This window comes from Marmota flaviventris, chromosome 11, assembly GCF_047511675.1.
Source record: "Marmota flaviventris isolate mMarFla1 chromosome 11, mMarFla1.hap1, whole genome shotgun sequence".
NCBI lineage: Eukaryota > Metazoa > Chordata > Mammalia > Rodentia > Sciuridae > Marmota > Marmota flaviventris.
The window spans coordinates 60,288,460-60,311,607 of record NC_092508.1 but is presented as its reverse complement, the minus strand read 5'-3'; the positions used below and the strand labels follow the sequence as shown (position 1 = coordinate 60,311,607).

General features: G+C 32.7%; 1 protein-coding gene across 2 annotated transcripts in view; it reads left to right on the top strand.

Annotated features, from left to right (window-relative positions):
* Positions 1-1,407: 1,407 nt before the first annotated feature.
* The window catches only part of Dync1i2 (dynein cytoplasmic 1 intermediate chain 2), a 54,881-nt gene continuing 33,140 nt past the window's right edge, over positions 1,408-23,148 (top strand). The window contains exons 1-4 of one of the 2 annotated variants that reach the window (XM_027946074.3): positions 1,408-1,549; positions 3,615-3,731; positions 6,579-6,696; positions 18,815-18,905. In XM_027946074.3, the coding sequence (XP_027801875.1) occupies positions 3,624-3,731; positions 6,579-6,696; positions 18,815-18,905 (317 nt within the window). In that variant the 5' untranslated portion in view covers positions 1,408-1,549; positions 3,615-3,623. Of the gene's footprint in view, positions 1,550-1,589; positions 1,796-3,614; positions 3,732-6,578; positions 6,697-18,814; positions 18,906-23,148 lie in introns of those variants that run through there. The other variant, XM_027946073.3, reaches the window with a different exon arrangement.

Sequence of the window (23,148 nt, the reverse complement as noted above, 5' to 3'; positions counted from 1 at the left end):
TTTGTCAGTGGATTCACATCTTTTGTACAGCTAAATCTAAACTGGGATATGTGACTTCACCCTTGATTATGACTTCATTCCCCAGTTCTTGTGTAGGCTACAGTTTTTTTAAATTATTTCCAGATTCTACCCTATTGTATTCTCTCATATGTCTGTATTTTGGGCATACTCTTTCTTCCTTAAGGTTTTGTTCTGCATCGTCTTTGTTTAACTTCTACTCAACTTTTCAGAAGACATCTTGGAATCATCTTCTCCTAAAAAAGTTTTCCTTCCCACCGTGTTTCTATAACTTCTTTACTTACGTTCATCAAAATACTTAGTTGACCTGAGATCTCTGCCTTTCTCCATTGAAAAGATAGATGTGTGTTTTATTTCTTATATACATGACATTTAGCACCATTACTGGTACATGGTGGGCAATTAATAACATTTTTGTCAAATGAATAAATGAAAACCAAATATTAAGAAAAAGCAAGACAATGTTTGTATATTTCTAAATCTCTTTGAAATTTTAAGTTATGAGGAAAAAATCTTCAAATTTGAAGTTTTCTTTTCCAAATTAATTTCTGAGACATTTATATTGTATACAGGCATAGAAAGAAAAGGAAAAGATGATAAGCCCACGGACTGAGAATCTGAATCCCAAAGATCAGTCCTAAACTTGAGTAATGTGCTCCTTATCAGTTTTTTATAACATAGGAAAGATATTGTTTTGATGTTAGCTCTAATTCTTTGACAAATAATACTCTAAATAATTTAAATATATTAAAAAATATGTATCAATCCATAAATTTCTGGTAAATGATATATAAGTTATCTAACAGTTATTTGTATATTATATATTTATATATTAAAAAATCAAACGATTGTGGAAACCATGCTTGCTTGGTTAAGATTCCAATAGCACAAAATGTTTTCTTATCAAAAATTTTGTTCCCTATGACACTGGGAACAAAATACTAGATTTTTCCCCAGATGCCACGCGAAGCCTCGATAAAGCCTCCCCTTCCCCCCGCCCTAGAATTTTTACCTATGGATTATATATCTATATCTATATAGCTATCTTTAAAATGTTCTTCACCCTAAAATTCTGCCAATTTTGGGCCAAAAATCTCTCCCCCTCCCCCGGGTGCAGGTTCTCACACATGCTAGACAAAAGATCTCATATTGTAACACATCCAGCATTGGGAGCATTGCCCAGCGGACATTGCTCATTAAAGAGAGGGGCTATAAGCATTTCACTGGGATTTTGAACCCTCCAAGAGGGAAAACGAAAAGTCTATGACACATACTACGGATCCCAGCATACCCTGCGGTGACCAGTGACCACAACTCCCGGGATGCATTGCTCGCCGCATGCAGGTTTCTCTGGTCGCTGGGACTTGTAGTTCTCCCAGATAGTGTCAACTTGATCGGGGAGGGCTGTGGTTGCGTGCTCAGCCCCAGGATAGTAAGGGTGACTTCCCAGCTTTTGGTGACAGCCTAACACTTCGGGGCCCTGGGCCGGTTGGATTCTTTGTTTCGTCTCTCGGCTTTAGCTTTACATAGGGTAAGTCACGGAGGGGCTACAATTACCCACTGCAGGGCCCCATCCTTTATTTCTGAGAGCGACCTCGTTCTGGCGGAGCCATTTGTCCCTTAGCTCTCGCCGTAGCAGCCGCCGCCCATCCCTCTTTGTGTGCACTAAGAATCCGCCCGAGCTTGTGGTGGCTACAGTTGGCGTTGGGGCTTAGACTAGGGACGTTGCCGGGAAGTTGTAGAAGGGACGACTCTTCCCCATCCCGCCACCTGACAGGTGAGTTGATGGTTCTTTCCTCAAGGCCCGTGTGCCTGCTGTGTCCCAAGTCTGAACTCGCCAGGTGGCTTAGCAGTTCCTGCTGACAGCGCCGGCCCGGCTTCTGGGAGGAAAGGCCGGGGGGAACGCGGGCCGTGACTCAGGCGGTCTGGGGAGAGGAGTCAGCTCTTTTCTCTTTTTGACCCTCCAGGGGCATCTCGGGGCGCTTTGAGCTTGTCTGGCGCCCCCTGGCCCTTCCCCGGACGCCCTAGCCTGGACCGCGCCCTCTTGGCCATAAGCCCAGGAGAAAGGGAATTCCTTTTCGCCTTGCTCCATTTTACGAATAAAGGTCGTTGCTGCTTGCTTGCATAGCGTTTCTATTCACCTTGTATATGTTGGAAAGTCTCTGAACGCAGAGAGTTGTAGCACAAAATTCTAGAGACACTCTTTTCCCTTAGAGTTTTAAGAAAATGAAACGTGTCCGTCATGGAGCAGAGGCTCTGGGCTCTCTGAGGATGGGAGGGCCGGTCCGCTGTGGCTCAGCCTGACAAACTCTTAGTATTTGACCAAAAATGCACTTACTTCAACATGCATATTTGTATTGGCATCTCGTTGACGCTGAGCAAAAATAATTAACAAAAAATTAGGCGTCGTGCCTGGCATACAGAGTTATGAATGGAATTTCTCTCCAGCTTATTAAGATGAAGCTTTTTATCGGTCAGAAAAGGAGGAAGATCCACAGGTCTCTTGTGGGCCATTCGTTTTAGTTTGTTTGAATGAATCATGGTAAATATTACATGCGTATTTAAGGGTCTACTGTGTCAACTTTTCACCGTTTTTATATACTTGAAAATTCATCTCTCTTTTTGGTCTTTTGAAATTTCATTTATGCATTTATTACTAGAGGGAATTGCGCCTTAACCAACTTAACCTTTATTCAGATTTAATAACTGTTTTTTAAGAGATTCCTCCCAAAAAGTTTTCCAGAGGTTATTCTCCCACTTTTCTTGATCTTAAAGCATTTAATATTTCTGTTATACAGAGACATTGACAGCTTGATCATTATGTTAAATCAGTAATATAGAGAAGGCAACAAGTTCCTGGCTTCTACCTTATGCTCAGCCCCTAGGTTACTTTTTTGCAGTTCAGAAAAATTCAAATCATGCTTCCTAAAACTGAAGGCCAAGTAGTGCACATGTAATTTTTTGAAGATATTTGTAACTCTGATTATCTTACCTATTACTCATTTATCCAGTGTCGATTTAATGTTAAAGTCACTCTGCTGGAAGCTGTGAAGATACCAAAAATGACTAAAACATAGTCTCTGATTTCAAATACCTTACACTCTAATATGGAGCATTTTAAGTATGTTCACAGATAATTGTTCAAAAAGTGCCATATGATATGTAGAGAGATTTGATTTGATAATGCTGGTAGCTTGTGTTTTGTTTGTCTTTAATAGTACTACTTTTAGAATTTATAGGAATCTCCTGTTTTCCCTTCCATTGTTTCTAGGAACAAAAGCAAGACTTATAGTTTTCATCTATGTTATACAGCTTAAGATCCTCTCTACCTCTTAATGCCATCCCACAATGTCTGTTCTAAGTGCTAATTTTGACCTTTATCTCCAGTGACTTAATATATTGTCATCAAAAAATAAGACAATGTGTTAAATTTGGGAACATGAACATTAAGACATTTACTGTGTGCCAGCTATTGTGCTCAGCACAGGGTAGTATTTCTTACATACATGTGTTTATAATTTTTCTCAAGTCTTAGTATAAAGTATGCTGCTTTTACCAAGGTAATGATTATTGTAAATAATTATATGCTTCTTAAGGTCACAAACATGTCGGACAAAAGTGAATTAAAGGCTGAATTGGAACGTAAGAAACAGCGATTGGCCCAAATCAGAGAGGAAAAGAAGAGAAAAGAAGAAGAAAGGAAAAAAAAAGAAGTATGTTTGACTTGGGGGGAAAAATAATCTCAGTGTAAAATAATTGGATTTTATTTCAAGTACTTTTACCTTTAATAATTTCAAAATAGTTAAAAATCTAGGAGTTGTGATGGCAAATATAGCACTACAAGTAAATCTTACTTTAAAGTAATCTTACTTTAAAAAAAGCCAGATTTATGAAAATGGCAAAACTGATAAAATGTAGGTTTGGGGTTATTTTTACTGAATAAAAGGATACATTTATAATGGATACATTTATAAGATTCAATTTATAGAAGTTCAACTTATATATGTGGTCTTCAAGGAAGGTATTTGTTATACAAAGTAAGGAGCATCTGCATTGTATTAGACATAGGGCATATATACCACAATTGTAATTTGAACTTTGAACTTATTTATCTGTATATTTTGCTGGTCTAATATGCCAGTAATTTTGTCAGAATTTATAATATTAATGGCAAACATATGTGTGTGTGTATATATATGTGTGTGTATGTGTGTGTATATAGTAGGTAGCTTACTTGTTTATGTGTGTGTGTGTATAGTAGATAGCTTAATTGATTATAAAATTTGTACTTGTCTCTTTTAAAAGAGTTAATCGTTGAAATATATTTACTGAGTAGTAGGTTTGATAGTGCCATAAAGGTAAACCAAATACTTTGGTCTTACAATTTTTGGAATCATCTATTTCATCATATATGCATATACATTGTCCTTGAACTGCAAATATTTTACTTATTCCTGTGTTTAAGCACACATTTATCCCTATGGAAACTCTTTAGACATATTTATATACTTTCAAACATGGATATGTTTTAAATGGCTAGTGTAAGATAGTTTGTGCTAAGTATGCCTTTAGTATCTAGTTTTTTTTTTTTTAGAGAGAGAATTTTTTAATATTTATTTTTTTAGTTTTCGGCGGACACAACATCTTTGTTTGTATGTGGTGCTGAGGATCGAACCCGGGCCGCACACATGCCAGGCGAGCGTGTTACCACTTGAGCCACATCCCCAGCCCCAAGTATCTAGTTTTTATATGTAATAGTCTAAATAATAGCCAAGGCTTGTAGAAATTGCTTAAGGAAAAAAATCAGTTGGAAAATATCAAAGTTGTGGCATTGCTATGATTCTGTAAAGGTCTATAATTGAAGAATTTGCTAGTTTATGCTGAACCTTTCTATCAAACACTGTTATAAGAAGATTGGAGCTTTATATTAGATATATCATTAAAAATTAACTGATAGACCCAGGTGTGATAGTGCATGCCTTGTAATCTCTTGGGAGGCTCAAGCAGAAGGATCAAAAGTTCAAGGCCAACCTCACCAATTTAGTGAAACTGTGTCTCAGAATTAAAAATTAAGAAGGACTGGGGATATATATAGCTCAGTAGTAGAGTACCCCAGGTTCAGTCCCCAATACAAACAAACAAACAAACAAAAAAAAAGTGCTAACTGGTAGAAGCATGATTAATATCGATAGAGCCATTCCACATACTGTCTGTGGCTTTAAACTCTCTCCAATGCTGAACACAAATTCAATTTTTGTTTTCTAAGTTGGGCCATAAGCAGCCTCTAAGGGATTTCTACTACATGATATCTAATTTAAAGCTTATATAAAACATTATAAGAGATAATAGTAATAAACAGTCTACTAGATTATAAACAGGAAAGTTTTAGCATAGTCTGTTTTGCTATCTTGATTGAATAATCTGATGACTTTAAGTTAAAATATTATAGAATATTATGATGAACAAAATTCACTCACTATATGAGTAGTAGTTGTCTAGTTGACATCATTTGAGACATATATGTATGTATATGTTATGTAAATTTTACTTTGAAAGCTTGAATTATACATATGATATTTTGTGTGGTCTGAGAATGTTGAAGTTTATTCAATTTAACTAGATTTTACTAAAACCATAAATAACTGAAATTTAATGGGCAAAACTTTTCATAACAAAAAAATGTTTTTATGTGCAAAAAGTAATACTTAATTTTATCTAAACCCAACATTGTGTTTATATTATTAAAATAAAACCTGAAATCTGGGCAGAGTGACATTTGCCTATAGTCCCAGCCCTTCACGGGGCTGAGGCAGGAGAGTTGTTTGAGCCCCAAAATTTAAGGCCAGTCTGGCAACTTACAAACTGGTCCTGTTTCTTAAATTAAAAAAGAAATAAAATAAGCCATGTAGTTTAAAAAATAAAAACTTTCTCCTGACAAATTTTTAATAAATGTTCTCTATGTAAAGTTGCATAAAAATGATGAATATTTTATACAGAAAAGTTTGAAATAGTCATACTTTTTCAACAAATCAAATTGTTTATTCACTTAAAATTTCTTTTAAAATTAGGAATTTTAAGTTAATTTATTAACATATGCCAATTTCATCTAATTTTTTTTTCAGTGTTATGACATGGCTAAGCTTTTATTCTACTCTGGGGGGAGATTTCCATGATTCCTGTCCATGGTCACCGATTTTATATTCAAAGTTGACTGTACTTTTTGAACTTATCTATCAGGGAAGGTTTTGTAAAAATTCCTTGATTTCATATAAACGTGGCTCAATTCAGTACATATTATTTGGAAAGTATTTACTAGAACTCCTGAGAACGACTGTCTCATAAAAATATACAGTGTTAGCACTTTATTTAAAAAATACGTTTTTTGCACATAGAAATATTTCCTACCATATTCAAACTTGAATTTAAAATTTTTTTTATTATTTCTTTTATACATCACAATAAAGGAGTGCATTACATTCATAATTTTTTTGCATTGCAGTTCTTAATACACCTTTATACCACAGTTTATCAAATTTGAATTTTTAACTTAACACTTTTAGACTGATCAGAAAAAGGAAGCTGTTGCTCCTGTGCAAGAAGAATCAGATCTTGAAAAGAAAAGAAGAGAAGCTGAAGCATTGCTTCAAAGCATGGGGCTAACTACAGAACCCCCCATTGGTAAGAATAAGAATATATCCATTTATGAGAGATAAGCATATAGTCTGTTCAGCTGAGACATAGCAAGATAAGTGATTTAGCTTGATATATTTTGCATATTTTTCTTATTTGTATCTCAATCATTAATCTTATTTATTTGGAATTGCCTTTTTTTCAGATGTGCTAGTACATGGTTATTTTATTTCAAAAGACTTGCAAGATTAACTATATTTATTAACATATACCAAACTACCAATTGACTCTTCTTAATTAATGAGTAATTTATTTCAGCATATATTTTGTTGAGCAAGTTTTGTGTGCCATACTATGACTATTTCACCGTAATTGTATTCTTTTCTATAGGTTAGGTAAATTGGGGAGATAAAATCAGTAGCTTATTTTGGCAGATTTGAATTGTTCTTTTTCTGGGTTATTCATTTTAATACCTATGCTAAACCAAGATGCTGAAATAGTAGAGATACTAAGGACAATCTAGATTACATATCCTAAAACATTTAATGCTTACTTAGAAGAGGCCTGTGCTGGGTGCTGTTATATAGTATGTAGTTTAGTTTAACATGGCCTTGGTCCTTTGGGGACTAAAAATTTCAGGGTTAGTTTCATCTAGTCCAGGGGACAAATGCCAGAGACAGTAACTGTTGAATGCTTGTTGTGAGATTGCAACACAACTGTCCTTAAAGCTGATGTTTCTAAAAAGTTTCAGGATGGAAAAAGCCAATTGCTTTCATGGTCTGCTTTGTTATTACTTCTTTTTTATTTTAATATATTTTTAGTTATAGATGGACACAATACCTTTATTTCTTTTCATGTGGTGCTGAGGATTGAATTCAGTGCTCACACATGGTAGACAAGCACTCTACCACTGAGCTATAACCCCAGCCCTTGTTATTATTTCTTTAAGCTCATTTTCCTTTTCCTTATTGGTAGAATTTGAAGACTGATTTTTTTTTCAGTGTTATGACATATCTAAGCATATTGATATTGATTTTTATGTCTGTAAGAAGCTTATTTGCATATTGGTTGTTTTGTTTTGTTTTGTTTTTTAGGTGGTAGTGTTGGGGTCCAAAACCAGTGACTCAAGTGTGCTAGGCAAGCATTCTATCATGTACCCCTAGCTCAATATATTTCATTTTTAAAAGTAAATAAATTAGAACACTTTTTTTTTTTTAACCCAAATAACTGAACCACATTGCTTGTTATTTGTTAGATGTGTAGTCCTTGAATGTTCTCTTTATTTGTGTGCCATTAGCATTTATTTATTTATATTTGATACAGGGTCTCACAGTGTTACTCAGGCTGGCCTTGAACTTGTAATCCTCCTGCCTCAGCTTCCCAAGTCTCTGGGATTATAGGCAGGTTACAGCATCTAGAATACCACTGGCTTTTGTTTTCTTCTGTAAGATTTTTTAAAAATATATTTTTAGTTGTAATGAATATATCTTTATTTTATTTATTCATTTTTTTAATATGGTGCTAAGAATCAAACCCAGTGCCTTATGCATGCTAGGCAAGTGTTCTATCACTGAGCTACAACCCCAGCCTGGGTTTTTTTGTTGTTGTTGTTTTTTCCTTTTCTGTTCAGTTTTACTGAATTCACTTATTTGTGTTTTCAAGACTCACCTCTGTACATTGATTTTTAAAAGATCATTGTTTAGGGATGTGTGTATGTTTTTTTTCATTGTCTTACCCCATCTCCAGTTCCCTTCTTCTTCATATTGGTGCATCAATTACACACTTCTGCATTTTTAACATACTTTTATATACTTCCTTTTTCCTGTCCTTTGTGTATTCACATTTTTCAAGGGGTTTTGCATATCCACATGTAAAACATAGGTTTAATATACATAAGAGCATTATGTTATATGTCTCATTCTATTTATTCCATGTTGCTACATACATATCTAGTTAGTAATTTCTGACTGATATAGAGTATTCCATTGTGTACCATATTTTTGTTAACCGGTTCCCCCAGAACTATACACTTAGATTGCTTCTCTCGTTTTTGCTACCATAATCCACACTGCAAAGAATATATTCTTTTCCCTTGAGGACTAGAAGAGTTTCTTTGGGGTATATGGCCAAGAATTGACTTGCCATGTTATTGTACATAAGCTTATTTAGGTTCTGTGTATCACTCTTAAGAATAGCTACAGAAGTTTATCTACCTTCTAATTTTTGCCAACTTGATGGGTATAAAGGGATATTCCCAAAATGTCTTAATATTTGTTTATTTGATTACAATGAAGTTGACCATCTTCATATATCAGTCATTCAGATTTTCCTTTCTGCAATTACATATTTGTATCCTTTGGTTAGCTTATTGTTTAGGTTTTCTTTATCTTCTTCTTCTTCTTTTTTTTTTTTTGGTGAGTGTGTGGTATTGAGAATTGTATCCAGGGCCTCAAGCATACTAGGCAAGTGCTCAACCACCGAACTACTTTCCCAGCTTTGAGGTTCTTCATCTTATGATTTGTAGAGTCCTTGTATATTTTAAGGATAGCACACCAGCATATTTGTCAATTATTGAACTATTAATGACACTAAAATTGAATATTCATTTATGATTATGATAACTAGGTCTTTCCATCATGATTACTCCTTTTGACTAATAGGTAATATCTGGAGGTGATTCTTTGTCACAATGTGGATATTAATTTTACCATTAGTTTTTTTAATCTAATACTATAAATACTTGATCTTATCTAAGTTATTTAGGAGTTGCAAAATTGTTTTGTAATTCTACCATTCCCTCTGCACATACTAACTGAAGTTCTTCTGGAAAGGGAAGATTTTTCTCAACAACTAGACCTGTTTGGTTACCCTAAGAACACTGCCAATAGAAAAAAGGGAAGTTGTTTCAGTTTAATTATACTATTCTTTCATTACTTGCCCTTATAAGTCATAAAGCACCACTTCATCTTTACATTGGAAGAGAATCACTAAGTCCAGCCCACATTCTTGAAAGAATTTGTGGGCATTCTTAAAACCACCAAAATATTTACAACAAATTCATAGGTTTCTTCATATTTTGAGATGATCACATTTTTTTTTCCTTTTAGTGTATTAATGTGTTAACATTGATAGTTTTTTCTTAATGTAAAAGCATTACAGTCTGGAAAAAAACCAACATTGTTATGAGATATATTTCTTGTGTATGTTGCATTTTTGTTTGATACTATTTAGGAATTCTTCATCAATACTCAAGAGAAGCAGTCTTCTTTAATTTTTTTCCTTTTAGTGTATTTTGCCTGGATCATTAAATGAGTTATACAGTTTTTCTTTCTTCTTTTCTCTGGAACGGTGGTTCCAGAGAAAATTATTTGTTAGGAATTTCCCGTAAGATTATTTGGGTTCTTTTATCAGTTTTGACATTCATTTCTCATAGGAAATAATTCAGTATTCCGTTTTATTGACATATAGGTATACATGATTTCTTCATAATTTTGGGGGACGGGTACCGAATATTGAACTCAGGAACACTCGGCCACTGAGCCTCATCCCTAGCCCTGTTTTGTATTTATTTAGAGACAGGGTTTCATTGAGTTGCTTAGCACTTCCCTGTTGCTGAGGCTTGCTTTGAACTCACAATTCTCCTGTCTCAGCCTCCCAAGCTGCTGGGATTACAGGCATGTGCCACCATGCCCAGATCTTCATAACTTTTTATTCTTATTATACCTAGAATTATTTTTTTCTTTTCTTTTAAGAGTTTGCTAACCTTCTTTTCTTCTTTTCTTTTCCTGTGCTCAAATCCAGAGCCTCCCACATGCTAGGCAAATACTTACCGCTGAGCTACATCCCCAACCCCTGCTTTTTTATATTTTCTTGCAAAAGGTTTGTCTTTTTACCTTTTATCAAATAACTGGCACTTTCATTTTTCTTTTTCTTTTTCTTTTTTCTTTTTTTTTTATGGTGCTGGGGATTGAACCCAGGGCCTTTTGCATGTGAGGCAAGCACTTACCAACTAAGCTATATCCCCAACCTACACTTTCATTTTTCTTACAAAATTTTCTTACCACTTGTCTTGTTCCCAAGCTCTTCTATTCATGTACCAAATATTCTAAGTGATCTGTGAGGGTATAACTCAGATCACATTTTTACAATCCAGTCAGAAGACAAACAAAATTTTAAAAATTGATATAGACCACATTTGATAGAATTTGGAGGTAGTGGTATTTAAGTTGCATGTTAAATCTCCATTTTTGCTGAAAGACAGATGAACCTTAAGTATAATTGGCTTTTTGCATAATTTATTTTTGTTCTGTGTTTTTTTAATCCTTATGGTAAAACTCACATTTCTTATCCTGATAGTGAATATGCTATTCAAACCCAGGAAGAAACTGTAAAAATAGTTACGCTTTACTTATTTATTTTTTAAAAAAATATTTATTTATTTACTTTAGTTTTAGGTAGACACAACATCTTCATTTTATTTTTATGTGATGCTGAGGATTGAACCCAGTCCCTTACACATGCTAGGCGAGTGCTCTACCTCTGAGCCACAACCACAGCCCTAAGCTTTTTTTAAAATGTTGAAATCTCATAGAATATCCTAAAAATGTATGTCTTTGGATTGATAAGTGAATGTTATTTGTGAAGTATGATTTTTTGGTGCCCGTATCTATAGGATTTCAACATATACTAATGGTAAAGGAGAACCTTTCAGGCAGAAGAAATGTGAGGAAAAACATGAAAATTAAAAAGATTAAAGTGTACTGAGAAATACCAATTTATTCACTTTGCCTGGCTGGCAGAGTAGAAGAAAATAAGGGAAGTGAAGGGTGAAGTTAGACTTGGAAGGAACTGTTGGGAGGTCACACAGAAATTTTCCAGCTAGGAAAGTAGGAAAGGGATGTGATCAGAGTTCATTTTATAAATCATAAAGTTTTTTAGGTGGATATGATGGTACCTGTAATCCCATTATAGGCTGAGGCAGGAGGAAATCAAGTTTGAGGCCAGCCTCAGCAGCTTAGAAAGAACTTGTCTAAAAATAAAAAAGGGCTGAGGATGTGGTGCAGTACAGGGTTCAATCCCTAGTACTCTCTCCCCCATAAAATCAATCCTAAGAGTATAGAGTATACACACTCATTCATTCATTTTCTCTCTCTCTCTCTCTCTCTCCCCACTCTCTTCCTCTCTCTCTTTCCCCTCTTCCCCCACCCCTTGGGCTGGGATAGAATTATTTTACATGACCATTATCTGATTATATAACTAATATGGGATAAATATATAATATAGATTCAGGTGACTTGAAATATCTCAATATATTTGACTTTCTTTTGACACATTGAAAACAATTTGAAACATTGCTTTCTGAAACTCAGTCCTATAATATTTATTTAGTTCTACTTTAAAGAACAATACAGTTAAATCTTGCTCTTTTGGAACTTATAATGTTCCTGTAGGGGAGATATATTATTATGATGATGTGATAGCATGAGACTATTAGAGGTGACAATAGACAAAGTGTTCAGGAAGAGCTATATAAGAAATAGACTTATAAAGTGAGAGGTAGGATCCAGCCATGCTAAGGTTGAGAAGAGGATCATTCCATATAGAGGAAGTAGTGAGCACAGAGTTCCCAAGTAGTAGACCCTGGTTTATTTAAGCTGGTATGGTTCTACTATTACCTAGAGAAGAGAGAAGAGCAGAAGTGGAGGCAGAGGTCAGATTGTATAGGGCCTTAGCTGTGATGAAGTGAATTTTCATATTAAGAGTTTGAAGCAAAATGCCCTTGATGGGTTATGAAACCAAGTTATTGCAGAGATTAAAGGCTGGCTTGTTTTATTATAACTAACCAGTCTTAAGTTATCAGTTTTATAGCCTCTCTCAGGAACTGATTTTTGAGAGTTAACTCTAAGAAAAATTATTTAATGAATATTTAATTATTGGATAATTTAATATTATCAAATATAATTTTTAAAATATTCTTTAATGGACCATTTTTAGCCAATAACAATGATTTTATCTTAATCAAGCAGACCTAGAATAAAAGTGTTTTTAGCTGAGGTAAATATTATTGTATTAGTACTGTATTTTTATACATGTAGCATGTGTGTGTTTAGACTAAACTTGAAAAGGATGCACTTAGAACTCATTCCCTTGATATTTTTCTTTATGCCAAGTTTTTTGGTTTTTGAATGTACGTATGAGAGAAGAAGGGAGAATGAAAGAAGAAAAATATTGCCAAGTCTCAAATAATTAGTTGATTATTGTTGCTAAATTAACCCAGGGAGAAGCATTGTAATAAATTAGTTTTTTTTTAATGTGGTTTATGTGAGATTCACAAAAAATATTTCTACTGAAAGATTTTAAAGTTTTAAACTTTTTCTATATTTGGAGAATAGGGAAATACAGTTTTATCTCCCGTCATTTTTTTAAAAATATTTTTTATTTTTTTAGTTGTAGTTGGACACAATACCTTTATTTATTTATTTTTATGTGGTGCTGAGGATCGAACCCAGGGCCTCGCATGTGCTAGGCAAGCGCTCTACTGCTGAGCTATAACCCCAGCCCTCTACTGTCATTTTATAAGTAGATTATTAATACAATTTTTTACAGATTACATTTTTTTAAAGATTACATTATTTGCAGTAGAAGTTTTTTTTAGATATGAGAGAGTAGTATCTTCTTGATTAAATATCAGCTTATCTATTATACTATTTGATAGGTTTCAGTTGTCAGTAATTAAAGAAATTCGGTTCTGATGAGGATAGAACAGTTTAAGGGAGCAGTAAACAGTATGCTTTGAAAATACTGTTGAAAAAGTAGTGACAGATTATTGCTTTCTTTTAGCTCATGATAGTTATTTGAAATTTTAAATAATGTAAAGATTATATTTTACCAAAGTAGTATAAGCTGATTAACATTGAATTAAGAGTCTCTTCAGATAGCTAGGGAAATGGACATAGGGCCTGCTGTTCCTTCTTAGAAAATGTTAACACCGCATTTAGGATTTTAGCATTTAGAGTTCCTAGTCAGATCTCTAGACATCTTTTCCTTTGAGTTTCTGACTTCTAAACTATTTTCCACCTCTTATTAAGCACATTTACCATCATAATGGAATCTATTAAGGGCCAAAGGCCTTATGAAAATTTTACTGTCTTCAGAAAATTTAGGCTAAATGATTTTGTAATCCTTAAAACATATGCCTAAACCTCCAATGCTAATGTCCAATGTATATTTATATAGATAAAGGCTAGACTGTGGTTATCAAGCTTTTTTTTTTTTTTCCAATAATGCACAGTTTAAAAAATACATATTTTGGGCTGGGAATGTGGCTCAAGTGGTAACGCGCCCGCCTGGCATGCGCGGGGCGCTGGGTTCGATCCTCAGCACCACATATAAATAAAATAAAGATGTTGTGTCCACTGAAAACTGAAAAATAAATATTAAAAAATTCTCTCTCTTCTCTCTCTCTCTCTCTTTAAAAATAAAAAATTTTAAATACATTTTTTTTTTGTCAAAACCCAGGATAAATAAATACTTGGTTCTCTTTTCATTGTAGAAATACTCCTTGAGTACTTATTAAATGTTTCAAAATTACAGAAATAGAAGAGCACTGCTAGAATACTCAAGAGGGTTTATTAAAAACATTGTTTTTCTAAAATTGATTTTTTTCTTTTTTTAATTAAAAAGAATATTTTTTTAAAAAAGGTATTAGTAATAAAACCTCACAACTTTTATTTGCTGCTAGATTCTGATTTATTTAATCATTTGACTGATTATTGAGAGCAGAATCTTTCATTTTTATTCCTGGTGCCAGTACTGGCTAGACACTTAAATATTTGTTAGATTGTTGTTAGGTCACTTGTCTTTCCACTACGGCCAGATAAAAGCCATCCTTCTTTAAGACAATAACAACAATCAAATCTTGTTAAATTTTAGGAAAATACATGATGGAAATTGAAATTTAAATATTTTGTAAAATGTGAGGTTTAACTTTCTTCTTTCACAAAATTTAAGTATTCATTCTCTAGAAGCTAATTTTAGGTACAGCTTTTAAGATATTTTGTATCAAATATGGAGTTCTTTTATATGAATGATGTTTAAAAAAATAACTTATCTGTGTGTGTTTATAACTACTATTTAACCATTTTTGTAAAGTAATGAAAACAGATATTGTCAGTTACTCTGTATCCTTAGACTGTATCAAGAGAGTAGAATACATTTATTGCTATAATTTAGTATCTGAATTTTCTTTTATAAGAAAGAAACAAAGTAAGTTTGCTATGTCAAAAAAGCATGGCTTCATTTTTTTTCCCCTTTCCTTTCCTTGAAACTTTTAAATATTTTTAATTAGAATTTTAGAATACTTTCCACACTGCCAGGTCATTTTTTTCAAGCGTAGCTTCATTTTTACAAATTGTTACGTGAAAAGGAATATTGGTTACTTATGGTATTTTTTAAAAATATTTGTTTTAGTTGTAAATGGACTCAGTAACTTTATTATTTTTATGTGGTGCTGAGGATTGAACCCAGTGCTTCACATGTGCTAGGCAAGTGCTCTACCACTGACCCACAACCCCAGCCAACTTATGGTATTTTAATACAATAAAATTTTTATTTTTTAAAAATTTAATGCTCTGAATTACAATGAAGATACTATTTCATCTTCATTTTTAGGAGAAGGGGCATATGAAAGGGAGAAATTAGTATTTAAGGGCAACATCTTGCAGAAGGACAAAAAGTAATATATGAATAAAGTTGGTTTAAATGTTCATATTCTAGGCTATAAGCACTTGTATCCACAAGGGGGCATAATTATAATGTGGACTGTGTTTGAGCCCTGAGTACCATTGATAAGCTGAAGAAACTTTATAACTTTGGGTTCTTCCTAAAGCTCACTCCTCCTGTTTCAATGTCTTCTATCAATGCCCCCACTCTATACATTCACTTTCTTTGGCTTTCTACCTTTTCTAGGTCCTTCTTCCTGGCAGAAGCCCCTTCTTTCTTCTACTTGAAAAATAATTGAGCTGTCATCATCCTTCATCCTTGAGATTTCTGTATAATTCTGAGTAGTTGACTCAGACTTAATGCTAATTCTAAATCTAGGTGCATTTCTTAGTGTCTTCCTGTTTTAAAAATATTCTGGTTGTTTCTTCACAGGCCAAAAGGCAGCAATGCTAATTGTGTGTCCTTGGGAGGCCAAGGTCTTAACTGTCATGAAAGACCTTGGTCAGCTTTTTGTTCTAGAGAATTAGAGTCACATTCTTTCAATATTACTTACATGGTCAGTGAATTCCATGGTGTAATTTTTTTCCCATTTTACTTCATATTTCTCCTCTCAAGGGAATAGTGGCATCTTTTTGCTCTAAACTCCTAAAAGGCTTACATTCATTATTATACTCACATGTTTATGTTAATTTCTTTGTTTTGTACCATTTAAAGCCTGTTTTAGGCTACTTTATGCACAGAACTATGGAGTAAGGTAATATGAATCACCGTTCTTGCTAAGCAAATCATATTTCAAACACTTGACAAAAGCTTACTTTTCTTTTTTGTTTATACTTCCTTGAATACATGCCATTTCAATATTTCATACTACATTTTTGTATATTTTGTTAGATTACCCAACCCATTGTTTTCACTGCAGCATATATAAACCCCCTCTCAGGAATTTGTTGAAGTCTGAGAGTATAGTGGCATTATCTTACTGTGTGGTTACTCTATATGAATTTTTTTCAGGACTGATTGGATTCAAAGGTGGTAGTCACCAAATAACATTACCGTTCCTTTTTTTTTTTTCCCCCTATTAACAGTTTTTGTTTTACAATGATAGTAATTTGCTTTTTCTAGGTTAGTCCCTTCTGTAGTGTACATTATTTACTATTGCAAGATGAAGTCGGTGAGCTAGAGAATAGCTAAGAGTCTTTTATAAGTTCTCTGAATTGGTTGGCTTTAAATTATCTTTCAGCACAAAAAATATAGTTCTGAGATGGAGTTTCTTTTTTTTTTTTTTTTAATACTTTTTTAGTTGTGGTTGGACACAGTACCTTTGTTTTATTTATTTATTTTTATGTTGTGCTGAGGATCAAACCCAGGGCCTCGCACGCGCTAGGCAAGCGTTCTACCGATGAGACACAACCCCAGCCCTTATTTTGCATTATTTTGGTAAGAAACTGTGATAAGTTAGTAGCAGCACTCTCTTGATGTACTCTTTTTTCTGAAACTTTTGTTTCAAAACTGACTTTGAGTAAATATATTTATTAATCTCTGTATAATTACTGTTTAGCCTTTGAAAAAAAAATATTTTCTCAAGTATGAACTGTGTAATTTAAAGATACAGAACTTTTCTTTGAAATTCTTTAATGTGAAAGCATGGTGGACTCACTATGATTTAATAAACATTTATTTGTGTTTACAGTAGGCAAACAACTCTTAAATAAAATTCTTTATTATTGTATTATCTGGGACTTAGACTAAGAGGACATGAATAAAAAGATGAGGGAATGTGACCTAAGTTAATAACACATCGTTTACTTTAGCTGTAAGTCATTTTTAGCTATTTTGAATTATACATACAGCACCTAGCACAGTGCCATCAACACATGAATTATACTAAGCTGTCTGTGGTTGACATAATTGTTTCTGAAAGATTTAATCACAACATCAGAAATACTGGGTATGTTTTTATTGTCCTTTGTAATTTAAACAAGAATTAACCTTTGCATCTCAGGAAACAAACATTCTAGTTGTAACTTTTAAAAACAATCTTCTAATCTTATTGGTTACTAATAGAATTTGCTATTGAGAAAATGAAGGATGATCAGTTTTATATCTGTGTTTAAAATGCAGTTCATCATTACTATTTTTGTAAGTTTTGTTAGATGACCAAACCTTTTGTTGTTAACTGCAGCACTTGTAAATATTTGAACCCTTAAATAATTTTAAGGGCTCAGTGAATATGACTTCTAAAAACATAGGCATTTAGTTAAATATATAATTCTTAAGTTCCTATGTAACTAGGAACTTAACCTTTTCTTCAGTAGACCAACAGGCAGCAATGCTAATTGTGTGTCCTTGGGAGGCTTTTAGCTCAATATCAGATGTATTTTAGTCACTTAATATTGTACATTGAAAAATTATTTTAAAAAGATACTTGGGATTGGGGACATTTATGGTAAAATTTAACCAGAAGATGGCAGTGATGATCCTCCTATACTCCCTGCAACGGTAATCACAAAGTTTTCGAAATGTCCTGGCATGAAAAGTGCACGTTCAACTGCTATTGTGTAATATTAAAAGATGACAATTTAGGGGAAAGTGTTTGCTATTTATTTTATATACTATGAAAAATGTATTTTCTATAAGAAGGGATTAAGAATATTTTGGGTGTCTGTATCTTTGTCTGTACACTTCAGTTTTTTCTGAATACTGGGGTAAGGAAGTTACCATAAGTCTTGCCTTGTTTGCATGCATCACTTTATGTTATGCATCATGTATAGAAGGCATGTTGTATTATGGCTTGTTTGCATTTTTCACCCAAATTGCTGGAAACTAATGGACATTTTAAAGGAGCCATTCCTTTAGTTGTAGTCATTTCTCTAAATTTCCCCACCCCCACCCCCCCACCTCCACTTTTTTTGTTTGAGGGAAAACGAAATAATTTGAAATATTAATTTTTGAAAGAAAAATCGTTAAACAAAAGTTAGCATTTCAAAATTTTGGAAAACCAGAGATTAAATGACTTAATGAAGCAATTTCTGGGTTTTAATTCTGATAGCAATTGTAACTAATACTTAAAATCTGGTGGTCTTGAAAATAAGAAGTTAGAAAGGGGAGAAGGAATGCTCTCCTTTGAAAATTAGTAGCCACATTTGGTGATGAATGAGATGAAGATGCATCCTTTCATAATCTTGCCTTTTAAAAATTTTCAGAATATGAAGTCCAAATGCATTTTGCCAAAGAAATTGCATGAATCTTCAGCATGCATTGTTAACGGTGTCTTTTCCCCTTTCTTTCTACTGTTCATTTTCATTCATATATTTTTGTTTTTTGGTTTGCCATTATTTTTTTCCTTTTTTGTTAATTACTTCATGTTAAATTATTTTTGAAACGTCATAAGCTGAGCAACCTCTCCGTGTAGTAACAGCGGATACCTGTCTGTTTCACTATTTAGTCCCTCCTCCTATGTCTCCATCTTCCAAGTCTGTGAGTACGCCAAGTGAAGCTGGAAGCCAAGACTCTGGAGATGGTGCCGTGGGATCTAGGTATAGTAATTTTCTTTTAATATTTTAATGATAGAACGCATTCCGTGTCCAAGTACTGTCATTTCTTTAGAGGGATCCTAAATATGAATTGAGTTAATTTTAATATGTTAAAATCTCAGCAATATAAAAATTCTGTTGTAAATTGGGGGAAATTTTTAAAATATTTTAGCTGTCTTACTTTTATACTCAATAGTTAATTGATTTTAGAAGTTATTAATTCATTTTTTTTTGTTTAAACATCATATCTGTTATTATGTGAATGTTTTGGTTATAAATAGTGTAAAACCTTGGTTATGCTTAATTCCCCATTCAGTAATGAAAAACCTAAATTAGTTAAGCAGTACAATTCTGTTTTATTAAATAACTTACTCTGCTAAGTAAGATAGAAAATGCATAAAATATGAAGAATAAGGAATAAAAACCAAGAAATTATTGAGAGAACTGTAAAATTCTATTTCATGTTTGTTTTAAGATCCCGCAAACATGTTAGGACTTGTTTTTCAAAACTTCAGTACGATTATAGCTTTCTTCCAAAGATCATGTTGAGAAAATTATTAATCCCTTCTCTCTCTCTTTCTTTCTCTCTCTCTCTCTCTCACACACACACATACACACACACACACACACACACACACACACGGTAATAGCAAATCTTTATCATATTTTTGACTTCTGTATTATAATTGAAATGAGAGTAAACATACCTAGTCAAATCCACAGCTGATTCAGAATCTTCACTTTAGCCAGGAAGTTAATTATCCTCCCTAGAATAATCGCTTACCATACCTTTTTAATAAAAATTCAGGTATTAGATATTTTACCGTTTTTGTGCCTGGGACCCTATGATTGAAGATACAAGTATTCAATAATGAGTGAAAAGAAAGAGCAAGAAAAAAGAAGCAAGGGGACTGGATGATCCATAAAGTCAATACTTAAATTAGTTCTTGAATAATCAGGTTATTAACAATTAAAAGGCACGTAAAGCTTACCACTTTGAATTTAAAATGTGCTTTCCAAAAATTGCAAATCTAGGGCTGGGGATGTGGCTCAAGCGGTAGCGCGCTCGCCTGGCATGCGTGCGGCCGGGGTTCGATCCTCAGCACCACATACAAACAAAGATGTTGTGTCCGCCAAATACTAAAAAATAAATATTAAAATTCTCTCTCTCTCTCTCCCTCTCTCTCCCTCTTTCTTAAAAAAAAAAAAAAAATTGCAAATCTAGCATTATTGCTTTTGGAGGTAAATGCTATAACTCTTTTAAGAAAAAATCAAAACTTTCTTTTTACAAATAATATTATTATCTTATAAATATTATAAAAATAATTTATTTAGTTCAAATTCATTTTTTATGCTAAATTTTTTCCTTCTTCTGCATTTTTTATACAAATATTTCAGTTTTTAGGGGTTAGGGATGTAGCTAGCTCATTAGTAGAGCACTTAATTTGCATGTCAGAGTTCAATCCCACCCTAAAAATAAACATGTCAATATTCCTTTAAATAACTAAAAAGCAACAGATATTTTGAAGTGAAGGGCTTTTTTTCCCTTCTAATACAAACATTACCATAGTAAAAATATTTCCCACAATTAAAATTTACTATATTAAATTTATTTGATAATAAACCTTATTTTTATATAGATATTATATTACAGTATGAACCCATTTTTCCTGATTTTGGATTGGAGTAAAAAGATTATTTTCACACATTGTTAGCAAAATTTACCTTCAAAAGTACTGTGTAACATCTACTTTGGTTTGAAATAGATGTGAATTAAAATGTGTCCTTCTGAGTTTCACGGACAACTTAGCGATTAATAGAGACCCTCTGAAATATTTTAAATTGGTTCAGAGAGTAAGTACTGGCAGAAAAGCATTTGTGTATAGAACAGACATTCATCAATATTGCATTAAGTACTATAGTTTACCACTAAAACTAAAATGTTCAGGACTCTGCTCTTATAAAATATACATTCTCATGATGATTATATCATTAATTTAAAGATACTCTTCACTTTATTTAAAAGCTCTAAGGATAAGTAGTATATTAACTTATGTTTAGATTATGTATAGATTTTTTATGATTAATTATAAAAAATGAAAACAGGTAGTTTAGTATCTTCAGAGGTATTTGTTCTTATTAGAGAAAGTACAAATTTAGTTGTATTATTTGTTTCTAACAGAAAAGGAAAAAAATCTTTTTTAAAAAATAAGGTGATCTTATATCTTGTATCTTAACAGTGTCTCATTTGAGAGCACTGACTCAACTTTGAAACATTAATTTTCAAGAGCACCCAGTATATTATTTTACACATATATAACAATAGAAAACTGAATTCCACTGAAGCATCTTGAGATTCCATAATGGAGAGATAATTAATGTTGTAGATGGTGATTTTGGCAGTGAAATAATGCATTTCTAAATATGTGGCATTTAAAGAGAATACTCAGATATCAAAATTTAAAAAAAAAAAAAACAGAGTAAACTCATATTGAGCAGGAATGATGATAATGGAAGAATAAAGACAGTAAGGAAATATCACAGGAAAATGCATGAAGATGTAAAAGATGTATGTATATGTACACTCCATTAGTTGGCCAAGATGATCTAAGATTAGTAAACTCAACAGTAGGAAAAGATAGATTAGATGTTGCAAAACATATCTAAACATGTTTGAACCACCTTTTCTAAATGAATTTCTATTGGGACTGGCAGTAATTTATGAAAAAGTATAAAGGCTGTGAGAAGAGAGATTTCTCTAACTTTGCAGATTACTAAGTTGCATTTCATTAAGTTTCTTACTCACTTTCTTAGTCACTTCTGTTAGCTTTAAAATTTAGATGACAGTTATTCAGTTGGGTAATTCATGCTTGTTTTTTTTTCTATTTTTGATCAGTTTATTTTTAAGCCTTTTGGGTTATTTTGGAATTGAACTTTATATATCTGAAGATGCCTTTGATAAGTATAATCATGTATGATGTACAATGTATTTTTAGTATGGCTATATTTTGAGGTAAAGTTTTATTTAATTTTATTTATTTATTTATTTATTTACTTAAAATTTTATTTATTTTTAAATATTTTTAATTGTAGTTGGACACAATACCTTTATTTATTTATTTTTATGTGGTACTGAGGATCATATCCAGGGCCTCGTACATGCTAGGCGAGCGATTTACTGCTGAGGCACAACCCCAGCCTTCATTATTTAATTTTACATTAAAATAATATCCTGGGAGCTTAACGTTACTGATAACAGCTAGAGCTTTTGTATAATGTAAAGACTGTTGACAGAGTATGCCTTGGAGACCATTGCATAGAATCCCTTTTGATTTAACAAAGCCTAATTTTATTGTAATAAAAAGTAGGTCTTCTCTATAGTCTCTTTTTTTCATTACATACACACAACCCTATTTAAATTCCGGTATCTTTCTTTATAGTTTTTAAATGAAGATTTTCTCTAGTTTGTTTCATCTGATTGTTTTTAGTGATTAATTATATAGGCAGGTAAGGTAAAGAAATCATTTGTTGTATATTGTAGCAGCTAAAATTCATTGTGCATTATAACATGTAAGTGAGAAATATGATAATACTACATAGAGTATTGAGCTTTTTTATAGGAAGTATGAACACTATGCAGTATTGCTAACTTATAAGGATGTCAATATGATATAGTACTTTGTTCTAGTAATGACTAGATTTAGCTTAAGTGGAAAAAATCCTGTGTAAGATATTTACCTAATACTAAAACATCACTAAATACTTTGGTATTCTCCAAAAGTTGGGTAATTCTTTTGAACATAAAATATTTTTCCAAGGGAAATAATCTATTTTGTTTTTCCTAGAGACCGATACCTTTAGTTGTTTGCTAAAGTAGATGACATGTGAGCCCAAGGCAGTTCTTAACCCATAAATTATAGCAGGGTCACATTTTGGAAACTTTAGCTATTTTGTATCCCAGTGGGATAGTCTTTGGCTTTCTTACTAAAAGGATTATGTGTTGACTCATTTCCTTTACTAGTATGACAATTTCCTGCACATATTTAATGCTTTGGGCAAGATGTTTTTATTAATGTTTTTTAAATTAGGAATCTTGAAATTTTAATTTTTATAGCCTAACTTGTTCTCATCTATAAATAATGTCTTATTTGGGTTATCTGCCTTAGTTATTCTTGTCCATTGTTATGCAATGTTATTTTTTCATAATCTGAAAATAGTTTGGACTATTTTTCTTTATATGCTTGCA